At 61.6% G+C, this 15,700-nt stretch overlaps 1 protein-coding gene and 1 long non-coding RNA gene across 2 annotated transcripts; one reads left to right on the forward strand and one right to left on the reverse strand.

Annotated features, from left to right (window-relative positions):
• The first annotated feature begins 350 nt into the window (after positions 1-350).
• On the forward strand, positions 351-14,031 carry SRL (sarcalumenin). The gene is given in 8 exon segments (XM_070761555.1): positions 351-539; positions 8,912-9,001; positions 9,654-9,749; positions 10,413-10,448; positions 11,275-11,391; positions 12,066-12,299; positions 13,033-13,073; positions 13,075-14,031. Coding segments are annotated over 8 exon segments (1,542 nt in total). The 5' UTR covers positions 351-385; the 3' UTR covers positions 13,849-14,031.
• On the reverse strand, positions 12,603-15,279 carry LOC139172424 (uncharacterized). The gene is made up of 2 exons (XR_011559870.1): positions 13,909-15,279; positions 12,603-13,481 (listed from the first exon to the last, which is right to left on the reverse strand). It is a non-coding gene; the product is annotated as an uncharacterized lncRNA (long non-coding RNA).
• Positions 15,280-15,700: the final 421 nt, after the last annotated feature.

The raw sequence follows: 15,700 nt of genomic DNA on the forward strand, positions 1-15,700 counted from the left end.
TTCAGCAGCCCTCCCACTTCACAGGGTCCCCTCAATCAGTGGGGCCGCTCAGCCCCCCCCATTGCCCACCTGCCTTTTCTGCACGCTGGGCAGCAGGATGGGTGGCAGCTTCCTGGCCGGGGTTGCCAGTGCTCGGCCCCTCGCGACCCAGCCCTGCCCGGGGTCTTGGCTGTCCCTGCTTCCTGCACGGCCCCCTTGGAGGCGCTTTGCAGGCCGAGAGCCTCTGTGCCCCCCCCAGCTCCCCCGAGGAGGGGGCTGGAGGGCTGCCCCTCCCCCCCAGGACCTTGGATGCAGGCTCAGCCCTGGGCAGCAGCTGCTGGGACGCCCCTCCTCCTCCCTCCCCAGGGCTGCTGGCAGAGGGGAGGGGGAGGAGGGAGGGGCTTCCATGGCCTGTGTGGGCCCTGCGGCCACCTGCTTCTCGAGCCTGCCTGGTATAAATAGCGCCGCGGAAGGGCAGAGGCTCCTGGCAGGCGGCATGGCGGGGCTCCTCCGGCTCTTCTGCCTCTGCCTGGCACCGGCTGTGCTGCTCGGGGCGGCAGGTAGGGTCCCCGTTTCCCAAGGCCCGGGGCTCACGGGGGGGGGCAGCCTCGGGGCCCCTGGAGGGAGGGGGCCGCGTGGGTCCCAGGGGGGCAGGGGGAGGAGGGGCAGCCAGGCCATGGGGTCTGCCGGTGCTGTGCTGGGACCCCCTGCTTGCTCCCCCCTCCCCCGGGATCCCCTGCGCCTTGAGGGCCCCAGGGCTGCCCCTCCCTCTGGGGTTTCCCGCTGCCCCTTCTGGGGTCCTGGGCAGAACGTCCCCTTGGGTGCCCTTGAGTTAATTTGGTTCTGCTGGCCGGGCGCTGCCTCCCAGCTGCCTCCTGGAGCTATGTATGGAAACAGACCTGTAACTGGAGCCTCCGGAGCCCCTCCCGCCTGCCCGTTTGCCCCCCTGGGCTCAGCTGCTGCCTCCTCCGAGTGTCACGGGCGCTCTGGGCCAGCTGTCGCCTTTTAAGGCCATCTTTTATCCTTCCCAGAACAAAAGGGAGAGGGGCTCTTTGCCCCCTCCCCCTCCCCTTTGGCCCCCTTTCCCAGCTTCCATAGTGGGCGACCCCAGAAGGGGCAAGGCAGAGCAGGAATCCCCTGGCCCTGGATGGGGCCCATGCGAACCGGGGGTGGGTGGGCTGGGAGCCCTTCCCTTCCCCAGAGGGGCAGGGCGGGGGGGGGGGATTCTGTGACCTGGAAAGCCATTCCTGAATGCGTTGAGTGGCGGCTCAGAGGGCTGGAAGTGGGTCTGGATGAGTGCCGCGGCCTGGGGAGGGCCAGGAGGGAAGCCTTGCGCCTCTGGGGGAGTTCCTGGGGAAGGCGGCCTGGCCTGGCCAAGTTGTTCCGCCTGGCTCCCTTCAGGCGCTCCAGGCGGAGGAGGGGGCACATGCTTTCCTGGGCAGTCTCTCCAGCCCAGTGTTTCCTCTGGTCAGCCTCTGCTGGGGTGGGGGGCAGCCCTTGAGCTAGCTGGCTGCCAAGCAGGAAGCGCCCGCTGGAGTGCCGGACCAGGCGGCTGTGGGGGCAGGCGAGGTCTCCTCTGTAGAGGCCCCCCTTCTGCTTGGCTACAGATGCCCTAAAGCAGGGGTAGGGAACGTTGGCTCTTCTATGACTTGTGGACTTCAACTCCCAGAATTCCTGAGCCAATCATGCTAGCTCAGGAATTCTGGGAGTTGAAGTCCACAAGTCACAGAAGAGCCAACGTTCCCTACCCCTGCCCTAAAGGATCTCCGAGAGGTCTCTGTCTGTCTGTCTGTGGAGATGGGTCAGCGCTTCTCTCTTCCCACCACGGTGCACTGCGGCCTTCGCTCTCCCCCTCCCATTGCGCGCCCATCCAGAAAAGGCTTCTGGGGGGGGGGGGCAGGGAACTGGCCCCTTTGCCTCCTCGGGAGGGGGGGGGCAACTCTCTCTTAGTCCAGAATTGTAATGGAATGGTGTTAAGCTCTTCGCAATCTGGCCACCAGAGGGCACCCTTGAGACAGGCTGGCTGGGGTGGGCTGCCGAGTGGGGGGGCAGTTTTTGGGCTCTGAGCTTTCCCCAAAAGCGGCTTTCCCCACTGCCCTCCCGGGGCTGGGGGGCATTTTTTAGCGCAATGGCAATGAGGAAGCTCCACCCCTTTGCCGTCGTGTGGCCCCCCCTCCTGGCCAGCTGCAGATCAGCTTGGCCGTTCTTGTAAAGGGCCCCAGGGGCTGCCTGCCCACCCCGGCCCTCAGCCTCCCCCTGCAGTCCGGCCTTTTGGCACAGGGGCAGCGGAGCCCAGGCAGGAAGCTACTCGGCAGGCTGCCCAGCCCCAGAGAGAAGAGGGTGCCCCCACTGGGAGACGCTGAAGCCACAGCCCCAAGGGTGGTCCCGCTTTCTTCCAGGGAGCAAAGCCGCCAGCGGGGTCTTTTCCCTCCTGAACAGAAGGACCAGCGGCCCCTCTGGGCTTTCCCTGCCCTTCCTTCCTCTCTGGGTCCCCATGCAGGGGGTGGGAGGAGCAGGGGTGGTGGGGAGACTAGGCCTCCAGGGAGAGCGGTCTCTGTGGGAGCCATCACCGAGGAAGCCCCTGCCTAGTTTCCTTTGCGAAAGGCCGAGGGACAGGCGGGGCCCCTGAGCTTCCCTCCTGGGGGACCACCCAACCCCCCTTCAGCCAGCAGCAGTGTCGGCCCCACCTCCTTTGGGGATCCCCCTCCCCTGGAGCAATGGAGGGCCCTCCCCTGGCCACCTCCCCGCTGGTAGATCCCCCGGACTCCTCCTCCGCCCAGAGTCTCTTCCTGCCCCAGATTCCTTGCCTGGCTTCTGCGGGGGGGGGGTTCTCGAGCAGGCCCCGCCCCTTGAGAGGAGAGGCCACCCTGGAGGGAGGGGGGCAACCTGTCCGTCCCAGAACCGCCTTTCCTGTTGGCAAAGCCCTCCTCCACCTCGTGTTTATGCTGAAAAGACTCTCAGGGAGGCCCCCTCCCCCCGGGACCCTCCGTCTGCCTTGCTGGACCGAGAGGGGCTGGCCAGGGGGGGGTGTCAAGGGCAACGCGTGTGTTATCCAAGGCAGATGGCCACCCCCTCCGACCCGCCCTGGCAACACCGCTGGCACACACGTGTGTCGTCAGCACCTGGGACCAGGCCAGGCAAGCGACGGGCTAAATCTGCCGGCCAGGCCCGGACGGAGAATGGAACGAGGGGCAAGAGCCTCCCTTGAACCCAGTTCTGCCTTCCATACGGAGGCACGATGGCCATTGAGGCGCGGCTGAAACTGACTGACCGTCTTCTAACTATCTAGAACTGCAAGTTTCTGCCCTGGAGGGCGCAGAAGAGGCGGCCAGCTTTGCGGAGGGGGGCTTGTTGCCCGGCGACCCGAGCCTAGTGAAGAAGCCGCGGCTGCTGAATGGACATGTGGCTGGGGCAGGAATCCCCCTCCAGTTCTCAGGCCACCAGGAGGGGAAACCTCAGGGGGGGCCCTCCACCCAGACAGGCCCCGAGGTGGACGGCACAGGAGGGCCCCCCCTGAGGACGGAGAGTGGAGCGGCCGCGGCTGAGCCCGGAGAGGCCCTGGGCCCCGAGGAGGGGGGTGGCGGCCGGCCACGAAGGAGGCAGGAGGAGCTCCGGAGAGCCAGGGCTGCACGTGGGGGGGCAGGCAGGGCTCCCGGGCGAAGAAGAAGAAGAAGAGAGTCCACCCGAGACGGAAGCCCCTCCTCAGGAAGACGTCCAAGGGCCACACCCAGGTGTCCCTCCTCCTCCTCCTCAGGATCTCCTCCACCCTTTTGAGGCACAGCTGGACGAGAACGTCACCAACGGTCCCCCCGAAGGGTCCGAGCGTTTGGAAGGGCGCCTGGGCCACCCTCGGCCAAGAGAGGAGCCCCGGGAGAGGCCAAGCGCTGCTCTTCCGCAGGACAACGGGCCTGGACTGGGGGAGCCGGAGGAGCCGGCAGAGGAAGCAGCTGCGAAGGAGCCGGCGGGGGCTCCGGGAGACGCTGAGGGAAAGGGAGGAGCTGCCCAGGCCGGAGCCACCACCCAGCGTCCCACGGAAGGACTGGGGGGGCCAGGGGGCAACGGGGCAGAAGGCGCAGCAACAGACGAGAAGGCTCCCCCAGCCGAGAGGAAGCAACCCAGAGGTGGTGTCTGCCCAGGAGTGGAGGCAGAGATGGGGATGGTCAGGGTGGAGGGGCTGCCCAGGGGAGGGGGAGGACGGGGGAGGACCTCCCTTGCCCTCAGAAGGTGGCCTGCATGGAGCAGCAGCAGAAGGGGCCCTCTGTCCAGGAGGAGGAGGCCCTGCGGGGAGAGGAAGGGAGGGAGGTGCCACCCAGCCAGCCTGGCACGGCCACCCCCAACAGAGGCCAGGCCTTTTGGCCCAGGAGGAGACGCGCCCTCCCTCTCGGCTGGCCCGATTCCCGGCTGCCTTCTCCCAGCAAAGGAGGGAGGGAAGCCCTCGACTCTTGGCCAAACCTTCCCGGGCCAAGGGAGGCACTTGGGGCAGCGGGGGGGCCTTGACCTTGTCCTGCCCCCCTCCGGCATCCCTATTCCTCCCATCGGTTTGGTGCTCTTCCAGCTGACGGAGGCAAAGCCTGGAGGGAGTCGCTCGGGGTCCTTGAAGCAGGCCGGGTGGCTGTCTGCCGGGATGCCCTTGGAACGGGATCTGCCCCCCTCTGATTCTGACTTCTCACCTCTGCCGGGTGCAAAGTCCGTGGCGCCTGATCCGGTCTGGGCTCATTAAACTACACGGGTCCCCAAGTCCTTGAGATCCTGGAACTGGAGAGGGTGAATGGGATGGGTGTTAACAGGCTCAATCCCAACAAGACGGAGTGGCTGTGGGTTCTGCCTCCCAAGGACACGTCCATCTGTCCATCCATTACTTGGGGGGGACTTTTGACCCCTTCAGGGAGGGTCTGCAACCTGGTCGTCCTCCTCGATCCGCAGCTGGCCTTGAAACACTATCATTCAGCTGCGGCAAGGAGGGGCGTTTGGCCAGGTTAGCCTGCTGTGCCAGTTGCGGCCCTACCTGGACAGGGAGTCTCTAGTCACAGTCAGTGTTCCCTCTTTTTGGGGGGGGGGGCGGAAAAGTATAGTGTCTGAGCAGCAGTCCCTTCGGGACTGGGCGGCACAGAAATAATAAATAAATAAACAAACAAACAAACAAATAAAAAACCCACCCTGTTTTGCCTCAGAGAATTTCAAAATAAAATACTGTACTGTGTGTCTATAACAGTGAGCTCATAATAGGGCAACTCTGTCAATATCAAAATGCCACTTAAATAGTTGAGCTAGTTTCAAACTAGATTTTGATTTTCTTTCTCTCTTCCTTACTCCCATTCTTTTTCTTTCTCTTTTCCTTCCTCTCTTTTTTCTATCTGTTTCTCTCTCTTCCTCTCTTCCTCTCTCTCTCTCCTTCCCTCTCACTCTTTCCCTCTCGGCTTCTGGGCAGGTTTGGAAAACTCTGAGTTGATGATGATTTTTAAGTGAGCGATTGCTCACTGCTCAGCTTAGAGGGAACTATGGTCACAGTCACTCATGCCCTCGTCACCTCGAGGTTTGACTACTGCAATGCTCACTCCATGGGGCTACCCTTGAAGAGTGTTTGGAGGCTGCAGGTAGTGCAGAGCGCAGCTGTGCTAGCGATCATGGGCTTCGCGAGATATGCACAGCACAGCGAGCTGCACCGGCAACCGGTTGGTCTTCGAACACAATTCAAAGCATTGGCTATGACCTGTCAAGCCCTTCATGACCTTGGACCAGATTACTTACGGGACCGTCTTCAGCCCCATATATCTCAGCAGCCGGTCAGGGCCCACAGAGTCCGCCTTCTCCGGGTCCCGTCAGCCAGACAATGTCATCTGGCAGGGCCTGGGGAAGAGCCTTCTCTGTGGCGGCCCCCTGGCCCTCTGGAATCAGCTCCCCCAGTATTGCCCCCCCTCCCTGCCTTCCGTAAAGTTTTGAAGATCCATCTTTGCTGGCAGGCCTGGGGCCATTGAAACCTTAACACCTTGCCCCGCCCAATGAATGAATGAATGCCCAGTGTCCGAATCTGTTGCGTTGGTTCTTAACTATGGGGGTTTTTAGTTGTAATTTCATATAGATTTCTATCATGTGCATATTACTTGTTGTAAGCCACCCTGAGCCTCAGGAGAAGGGCGGCATAGGGAGGGAGGGAGGGAGGGAAGGGGCAGCCCTCGGGCCAGAATCCCTCCACTGGTGGCTGTTTTTAATCACAAGCCGCAACCTGGCACAAAGCTCTCCAGGCCAGCAGTTCCACGGAAGAAACTCTGGCAGTTCAGAGGCCGAAAAGCGTTGAGTGTTTGAGGCGCCTTGTCTCCCGGAGGCTGCGCAGCCCCCTTCACCCCTTGGAGCTCTGAGCCGTTCCTTCCGTGGTCTTCTCTCCCCCCTTGGCCAGAGGAAGCAGAGCCCGGTTTGGTCCCCTGGTGGGTTTGGCTCAACCAGAGCGCCAGATTAGATTAGATTAGATTAATTGGATTTATATGCCGCCCCTCTCCGCAAACTCGGGGCGGCTCACAACAATAATAAAAACAGTACATAATAACAAATCCAATGCCCACCAATCTAATTACAGTTTAAAATTAATAAATTCATAAAACAATCCCAATGTATATAAAAACAGACACACAGTCAATCAATCAATGGCAAAACAACATGGGCAAGGGGGAGATGTTTAGTTCCCCCATGCCTGACGGCAGAGGTGGGTCTTAAGGAGTTTACGAAAGGCAGGGAGGGTGGGGGCAATCCTAATCTCAGGGGGGAGCTGGTTCCCGAGAGTCGGGGCCCCCACAGAGAAGGCTCTTCCCCTGGGTCCCGCCAGACGGCATTGTTTGGTTGACGGGACCCAGAGAAGGCCGACTCTGTGGGACGTAACCGGTCGCTGGGATTCGTGCGGCAGGAGGCGGTCCCGAAGATATTCTGGTCCGGTGCCATGAAGGGCTTTGTAGGTCATAACCAACACTTTGAATTGTGACCGGAAACTGATCGGCAGCCAATGCAGACTGCGGAGTGTTGGAGTGATATGGGCATACTTAGAGACGCCCATAATTGCTCTCGCAGCTGCATTCTGCATGATCTGAAGTTTCCGAACACTTTTCAAATGTAGCCCCATGTAGAGAGCATTACAGTAGTCGAGCCTCGAGGTGATGAGGGCATGAGTGACTGTGAGCAATGACTCCCGGTCCAAATAGGGCCGCAACTGGTGCACCAGGCGAACCTGGGCAAACGCCCCCCTCGCCACAGCTGAAAGGTGTTTCTCTAATGTGAGCTGTGGATCGAGGAGGACGCCCAAGTTGCGGACCCTCTCTGAGGGGGTCAATAATTCCCCCCCCAGGGTAATGGACGGACAGATAGAATTGTCCTTGGGAGGCAAAACCCACAGCCACTCTGTCTTGTCTGGGTTGAGTTTGAGTTTGTTGACACCCATCCAGGCCCCAACAGCCTCCAGGCACCGGCACATCACTTCCACTGCTTCGTTGACTGGACATGGGGTGGAGATGTACAACTGGGTATCATCGGCGTATTGATGATACCTCACCCCATGCCCTTGGATGATCTCACCCAGCGGTTTCATGTAGATATTAAATAGCAGGGGGGAGAGGACCGACTCCTGAGGCACCCCACAAGGGAGAAACCTAGAGGTCGACCTCTGACCTCCCACTAACACCGACTGCGACCGACCGGAGAGGTAGGAGGAGAACCACTGAAGAACAGTGCCTCCCACTCCCAACCCCTCCAGCCGGCGCAGAAGGATACCATGGTCGATGGTATCGAAAGCCGCTGAGAGGTCAAGGAGCACCAGGACAGAGGACAAGCCCTGTCCCGGGCCCGCCAGAGATCATCCATCAACGCGACCAAAGCAGTTTCCGTGCTGTAGCCAGGCCTGAATCCAGACTGTTGAGGACCTAGATAATCGGCTTCTCCCAAGGACCGCTGGAGTTGGAGTGCCACCACCTTCTCAACAACCTTCCCCATGAAGGGAAGGTTGGAGACTGGACGGTAGTTATTAAGCACGGCTGGGTCCAGGGAAGGCTTCTTGAGGAGGGGGCACACAAGTGCCTCCTTATAAAGGGGCGGAAAGGACCCCCTCCCCAAGGAGGCGTTGACAATCTCCTGGACCCAGCTCCGTGTCACCCCTCGACTGGCCAAAACCAGCCAAGAGGGACACGGATCCAGTAAACAGGTGGCGGAACTCACAGCTCCAATGGCCTTGTCCACTTCATCAGGTGTCACCAAGTCAAACTCCTCCCAGACAGATGGACAAAGACGTTTAGCCCCAGTCACCTCGACTGACTCGTTGTCAGTCGACTGTTTTACAACTGGAGGCTGCCAGGAGGGGCTCCGGGAAGGGAGGGGTCAGCGCTGGCCACCCTGAGTGTGTGTGGGGGGGTCTTGGAAGGCCTCTTCTTCCTGCTCCAGCCATTGGTGTCTGCAGCTGGAGAAGCCGCCCTGGGAGACGCAAAGCCCCCTTGTCCCAGGAGAGACCCCTGGTCAGGCTGGGCGAGGGATGCCATCGGCCAAGAGGCTTCCTGGAGGGAGAGTTGGGGTCCCCTGCCTGGACGGACTGCAAACGATGGGCCAACTCACCTCCCCCCTCCACTGGCCGGGGCTTGGAGGCCCAGGGTGACCCGTCCTGCCACTGCCCCCCCCCCCCCGAAATGCCTGCCCTCCGCCTCCCTTTCCCCCTTTCTGGCTGCTAAAGCCACAGAGCCCTTTCTGGCCCCTCGCTTGAGCCACGACAGGCGGAACCTGGCTGCCTTGCTGGACCTTTTGCAGAAGTAGAACACCCCCCCCCCCCAGAAAAATCTCTGTGTGCTCAGCTGTGAATGAACCCGGTGTTGAAAAGGTCTCTTACTCCCTGGGGCCGTTTGGGGCCTGGCGGTCTCTCTCTCTCTCTGGCTGCGGGGGGTCTGAGTCTCCTGCTTTGCTCTTTCAGTGGAAGAGGCGGAGAACGGCCAGCGGGATCGGTCCCACATCGAGAGCACCCTGAAGCTGAAGGAGGAGAAGCCGGCCGATGACTACTCAGGTAGCCGTGGGGAGGCCGGCCTCGCCCCAAAGGCCGCGGATAGCTATGGCAAGAGCAGCCACACTATGTCCAAAGGGCTTCGCAGCCTCCTCTCTAAGCGGTTCACAGGGTCAGCCACTTGCCCCCGACAATCGGACCCTGGAAGGGTGGAAGGCTGAGTCAATCTTGAACCAACTAGGATTAAACTCCTGGCGGTGGGCAGAATCAGCCCGCAATGCTGCATTCTCACCACTGTGTGGCCACAGCTCAAGAGACCATGTCCCCTTTGAAGTCCGTGGCAGCCGTTGTCCTGAGGGTGGTTCTTTGCTTATTTATGTTACCGCCAGCTTGCTACCCACCACCCTTGGGCCCACCCAGGTAGGGGAGGGAGCTGTGCAAACGTTTATAGCGCACACAGGTGGACAGGCCCCTGGCCTCCAGCCGCCTTGCCCCCGGCCCCTTTCCCTGCCCATCTTCTCCCTGGCCAGGGATGCCAAGGCCCAAGGTCTTGCCTGTGGCGGGGGGTCCTTATAGCTCCGCCCAGCCCCTCCAGAGCCCTGCAGAGTGGGAGGGGCCCAGGCGTGGCGGAGGGGCTGCCAGAGGGCCCACCAGCCCTAGAGCCGCGGGTGGGGCTGACTCCCCCTTCTTCTTCTGCCTGGATTCTCTCTTGCAGCCGCCCTGCAGCGACTGAGGAAAATCTACCATTCCTCCATCAAGCCCCTGGAGCAGTCCTACAAGTACAATGAGCTCCGGCAGCATGAAATTACGGGTGAGGCCCTGGGGGCCCCGGGGGCCTGGCTGTTGCCTGCACGGGTGCTGCTTCCGGGGGGAGGGGACAGGCCCAGCGTAAGGAGGCTGAGCCAGGAGGGGCTTTGGGGAAAAGTGGGGCGGGGGGGGTGGGGGCTTCCACGTTGCCACCAGGGGACCTGCCCTGTGGGCTTTCTCCGGGTCACTCCGCTAGGCCCCGACCCCCTGCCTCTCCTCCTGCCCACTTGGGCTGTGAAAGGCTGCCCCTCCCTCCCACAAGGAGGGTCCCCAGACTGACCTGGGGGGGTGTGCCCTTTGGCCTGGCCACGGCCTTAGCCCCCCCTCCAAGAACTGAGACTGGGACCAAGCGGTGCAGCTTCTCCAGGGCACAGCAGCCCTTGACCCTCCCCCCAAGCCAGGCACGGTTGCGAGGGGCCTGCAGGTGTCCTGCAAGGGGGTCCCAAAGGAGGAGGGGTGGACACAGCTTCTTGCAGCATGGACCCCTCTAACCCCGAGGGCTTCCGGGGGGGGGGACAGCTGGCCCCCTTTCTGGGCTTCTGGCCCTCCCTGGAAGGCCAGCCTCTGTTTCCATCCTTTTCTGCCCCCAACTAACCCTCTCCCCCTCCCGCCCCTCCCTACTCACGTTCCTTTTTCTCTCCTCCCCCCCTCCTCCCCTGCCCCACAGCTTACCCTGGACGCACCCTGGGCTCTTCGGCCACAGGTGGGTAGAGCCGCCTGCCCTGTCAGTCCGTCCTGCCAGGCAGGGGTTCCCTAGAAAGGCCACCGCCCGGCTCCCCCTTCCAGCGCCCAGCCACGTTCCTGCCAGTGGTGGTGGAAGGGGACATGGGCTGCCCTCCCCCAGCCTCACATTGGCAAACGGGGAAGTGAGGGACAAGGAGCCCCCCCCCTGGTCTTGCCTTTGGTGGCAGTAACGGGAAGCTTGGGAGGAAGGAGGCCCGGGGGGGGGCATTGCCGTGGCTGGAGGGCCACGTGGCTGCCCCGCCCTCCGCCCTTCCTGGTCCCCTTCTCCTCTGCAGCACGGATTGGAAGCACCGCGCTGGCTTTTGCCATAATGCAGGAACAGAGGGTCAGGCGCCCCCGATTCCTTCCTGGAACGCAGCAGAGCAGATGCAGCACTGGAGGGGGGGGGGCTTCCCTTGGGGAGGGCCAGAGGTGCCCCCGACCCTTTCCCTCCTGGCTGCGGGTGCGAATGGCTTGTTCCGGGGCTCTGCCCGCAAGGCTGCCCCCCCCCCCCCTTGGAGCAGCCTGCCTTTCCCGGGGGCTCTCCAGCGTCCAGAGGAGCTGCTCTTGCCCCCGCAGCCCCCGCCCGCCAGAGGCTTCCTGCAGAGGGCCTCCCCCCCCACCTGCCTGCCTCACTTCCCTCCGGGCTGCTCCGGGGGCCTTTGCCTTGCCTGGAAGAGTCACCCGGGGAGGGCCAGGACTCCTGGTGGGTGGGTGGCTGGGGAAGAAGCGACACCCCCCTCTCGCAGACAAGGCCCGGCCGACTTCCAGGCCTCACGAGCCCCTTTGTCCCCTTCCCTCTACAGACGGAGAGATCACGTCCAAGCCGATGGTGCTCTTCCTGGGACCCTGGAGCGTTGGCAAGTCCACCATGATTAACTACCTCCTGGGGCTGGACGACTCCCCCCATCAACTCTACACAGGTAGCCTGGGGCCCTGCTGGCCTCCTGCCTAGAGTAGCCAGTGTCTGGCCCAGGGAGGGAGGGAGGGAAGGGCCCCCACCAGTCAGTTGAAGCACTTGGGCCAGGTCTCTCCCCCCCCCCCCCCCCGTTGCCCTGGCTGAGCCCTCCTGCTTTTGCCCTGGCCAAAAGGACCTTTGCCTTGCGGCCAGTGGAGGGGCAGGATGGGTGCCGGCATTTATCTCCCTCCCTTTCCCTGCTCAGAACTTTCTGGCTTCTGGCTAGGAGCCAATTCTTTCCTCCCCCCCAGCCCCCCCTTTTTCCTGAACTGGTCCTCAATGGAGAAGGTCCGTCCCTTTGCATACTGAATTAACTAGCCAGAATGTCTGGGCCACCCAGAAACTCCAACAGGGGTACAGAGAACGGGAGCAGGCCCCACTCCCTTTCTCTCCCTAGGCCCAGCCTGGATCCGCCAGCCCCACGCCATGCTGGGTTCATGGGGATGCAATGCAATGGTGGTCAGCTCTTAAGCTGCAAGGACAAAACCCACAATGCGCACAAAAACAAGCCTAGACTTGCAAACTTGGGCCGTTGGGAAAGAGCGGGGGGGGGGGGGGCTGCTGGCAAAGCCACGGCCTCTGCAGGAGCGTCTGGGGCCGTAGCTGACCTGCCTCTTGCATCCCCTTCTCCACGGACAGGGGCCGAGCCCACCACCTCCGAGTTCACCGTCATAATGCATGGCTCTAAGGTCAAGACCATCGAAGGGATTGTCATGGCTGCAGACAGCGCCCGCTCGTTCTCCCCCCTCGAGAAGTTTGGGCAGAACTTTCTGGAGAAGCTGATCGGAATCGAGATCCCCCACAAGCTCCTGGAGAGGGTCACCTTTGTGGACACCCCCGGCATCATCGAGAACCGGAAGCAGCAGGAACGAGGTGGAGTTCCGGGTCTTTCTGGATCTTGGGGGTCTTCGGAGAGGGGCGGCATACAAATCCAATTAATAATGAATGAATGAATGAATGAATGGTTTATTCTGGTGGGCACCGTAGCTGCTGCCCAAGTTCTCCTTTGCAGAAAAGGGATTTAGAGCTGACTGGGGGCCAGGCTGAAGCAGTCGGATACGCTCATGGGTTCTCTCCCAGCCGTTGCCAGATGCTGCCTCAGTCGTTTGTGTCCACATTCTATGTCACTTAAAGGAAACTGAATGGAAAAAAGGATGAAAACCGTTAACATTCAGATTGTGGAGTAGATGCTTTATTGACACAGAGAAGGCACAAAGTGGGGTCGGGCAGCCGATGCTCTTCGGGGCTCAGAACCCCACAAGTTGGAAGAGGGAGCCAGTTCGGGGCGTCTGGAAATGGAAGTGGGCCACTACCTGGGCTCTAGGGCCCTGCCGGGATTGGGCCTAGTTTAGAAGGCAGCAAACAGAAGAGTCTGGGGCTCCAAGGGTTAAACAGTGGCCAGCCTGGTATCCCCGGGCATCCTAAAGTCCAAAGCTTTTCAGGGCTCACTTAAAAGAATAATCAGACATTTAAGCAGGTGACAGACTTTGCAGCTGGGCTAATCCACCTGCTATTATCATTATTATTATTATCATTATTATTATTTTCCTCTTGTAAGTGCTCTGTCCTGATCACCAGGCGGTCTCCCCTCCCTCTCCTCTTGCAGGCTACCCGTTCAATGACGTCTGCCAATGGTTCATTGACCGGGGCCGATCTCATCTTCGTGGTGTTTGACCCAACCAAGCTGGACGTGGGGCTGGAGCTGGAGATGCTCTTCCGCCAGCTGAAGGGTCGGGAGTCCCAGATCCGGATCATCTTGAACAAGGCCGACAGCCTGGCCACCCAGGAGCTCATGCGCGTGTACGGCGCCTTGTTCTGGAGCCTGGCCCCCCTCATTAACGTCACCGAGCCCCCCCGGGTGTACGTCAGCTCCTTCTGGCCCCTGGAGTACCAGGCGGAGACCCACGGCGCCCTCTTCTCCAAGGAGGAGATCTCCCTCCTGGAAGACCTGAACCAGGTGATTGAGAACCGGCTGGAGAACAAGATCGCCTTCATCCGCCAGCACGCCATCCGGGTCCGCATCCACGCGCTCCTGGTCGACCGCTACCTGCAGACCTACAAGGAGAAGATGACCTTCTTCAGCGACGGGGAGCTGGTCTTCAGGGACATTGTGGAGGACCCGGACAAGTTCTACATCTTCAAGTCCATCCTGGCCAAGACCAACGTCAGCAAGTTCGACCTGCCCAACCGCGAGGCCTACAAGGACTTCTTTGGGGTCAACCCCATCCACAGCTTCAAGCTGCTCGCGCAGCAGTGCTCCTACATGGGCGGCTGCTTCCTGGAGAAGATCGAGAGGGCCATCACCCGTGAGCTGCCCGACCTGCTCGGCAGCATCGGCCTGGGCAAGAAGCCCGGCGGCGGCCTCTCCTGCGACACCACCGGCTGTGGGGAAACGCCAAAGAACCGCTACAAGAAGCACTAGGAGGCCCCGCCCCCGCGCGACCCTCTCGCACCCCGGTTGACGAATGAGCTTATGTCTTACCTGTCCAGGAAGCCACGGCCTGTCCACCCTCCCGGGGCCCATGGAGCCACGGCTGGTGTCACCACGGCCGGCAGGGAAGGTGGGGGGCCTAGGCAGGAGAATAAAGCCCTGTGAATACCCGTCCGATTGAATCCTTGTTCCTTAGCAAAGAGGCCGTGGGGAAGGTGGCAGAGGCCTTGCAGGTGCTGACCGGAGGCCCCACACGCCTCCCGACCCCCAGGCACGGCCCCTCCCTCATAGCCTCTGGCTGCCTTGCGCGGAGTGGAGGGGCACCGGGCTCTTGCACACAACCAGCTCGACTCGCAGGACCTGAAACTGAATCAGACCCCAAAAGCCACGGAGCAGCTGGCCCAGGAGACCCAGTGAGGGTCGGCAAAGGGAAGGTCTTTGCCCCCCCCCACCGCGGCCCCCTCCCCCCCTAGGCCGTCCCCTCTTCTCAGCAGTGACTTCCCACCTTGGTGTGCTTTTTTCTGAATTCTTTGGCGCCTTCTAAAAGGCACTGCTGTCTTCCATGGGGAGGCTTTAGAAGGACTTTGGCCACTGACATCCCCCCCCCCGGGAATGAATGGGGCCTCTTGCCTGAAGGAAGAGGAGGCCCCTTCCTTCCCTGGCTACTTTTTATCCCATATAGAGATATATATATACATACATACATACATACATACATACATACATACGTACGTATGTCCAAACTTGCAAAGAACTGATAAATAATTATCAGTTCTTTGCAAGTTTGGAAAACTATGTTTTGGTGTCTGGAGGGCTCCTGGAGTGGGGCCGGAAAGGCAAAAGGGAGCAGCGAGCCCCCTCCCGTATGTGGGTATGCTGGGTGACTCTACAGAAAAAGAAGTAAGAAGGTCTACGCACATACTATACGGAGCCTCCCCCTCATCCTTGGCGATTGCCCTCCAAGCCCTCCGGCCTTCCCCTCAAAGCCCACCAGTGTTTTGCCAATCGCCCAGAAAGCAACTTTTCTGCAATGGCGGAACAACAGCGCAAGGCCCCTGGCCAGCCGCGTCCCTCAAAAGCCGACTTGGACGCGTGCTGTGGAACGACGGGGCCTGGCACTGACGCCCATGACAACGGCACCCACCCTCTGCCTGCCTGCGTGGAACCCCGACCTGAGAAGAGCCGGCCAGCCCAGCGCGGGGCCCCCTCCCTGCCTCGGCCAGAACAGTGGACGCCCCAGTGGCTGGCAAGCGCAGTCCGTATTTGGAGACACCGTGTACTTCCGCCCTCCCTCCTAATAAACGCTGGGGTCTTCCAGCCACGTTTCTTGGTGTGTGTCGCCTCTCTTTCGGAGTGGACAGGGGGAAAGCAGGGAGCCCTGGGGAGAGGGCCAGCGGGGATTCCCTGACGGGGCTTCTGCCCACGCGTGGGACCCTCGGGGTGACCGCAGGGCAGGGCAAGCGAGCGGGAGTGCCGAGGCTTTGCTTGAAACGAGGCAGGGCACAGCGGAAGCCCCCGTCTGCCCCCCCCCCCCGTCCATGCCGGGAGGTTGCACCAGGAAGCATCTCCAGCCCAAAAGCTGGTTTTCCAACCCACCTTCGCCCACCCCCGCAATGCCCACTCCCTCTTTCAGCCCCCCAACTCCCCCCTTCTCCGGCCACCAAGCACCAAGCCCCTTCAGCTGAAGGCGGGGCGGGCGACGGGGCTTCCGAGCGGGGAAGACGGACGCCGGCGGACTCTCCGAGGTCCCTTCGGGGGCGGCCCGCTTTGGCCCGGCTGCGGTTTGTGGGCCGCCGAGATGAAGGCCGCCGTTTCCCCCGCGAGGAAGTCGTTGGCTTGAGTG

This window comes from Erythrolamprus reginae, chromosome 9 (assembly GCF_031021105.1).
Source record: "Erythrolamprus reginae isolate rEryReg1 chromosome 9, rEryReg1.hap1, whole genome shotgun sequence".
NCBI classification, from domain to species: domain Eukaryota; kingdom Metazoa; phylum Chordata; class Lepidosauria; order Squamata; family Dipsadidae; genus Erythrolamprus; species Erythrolamprus reginae.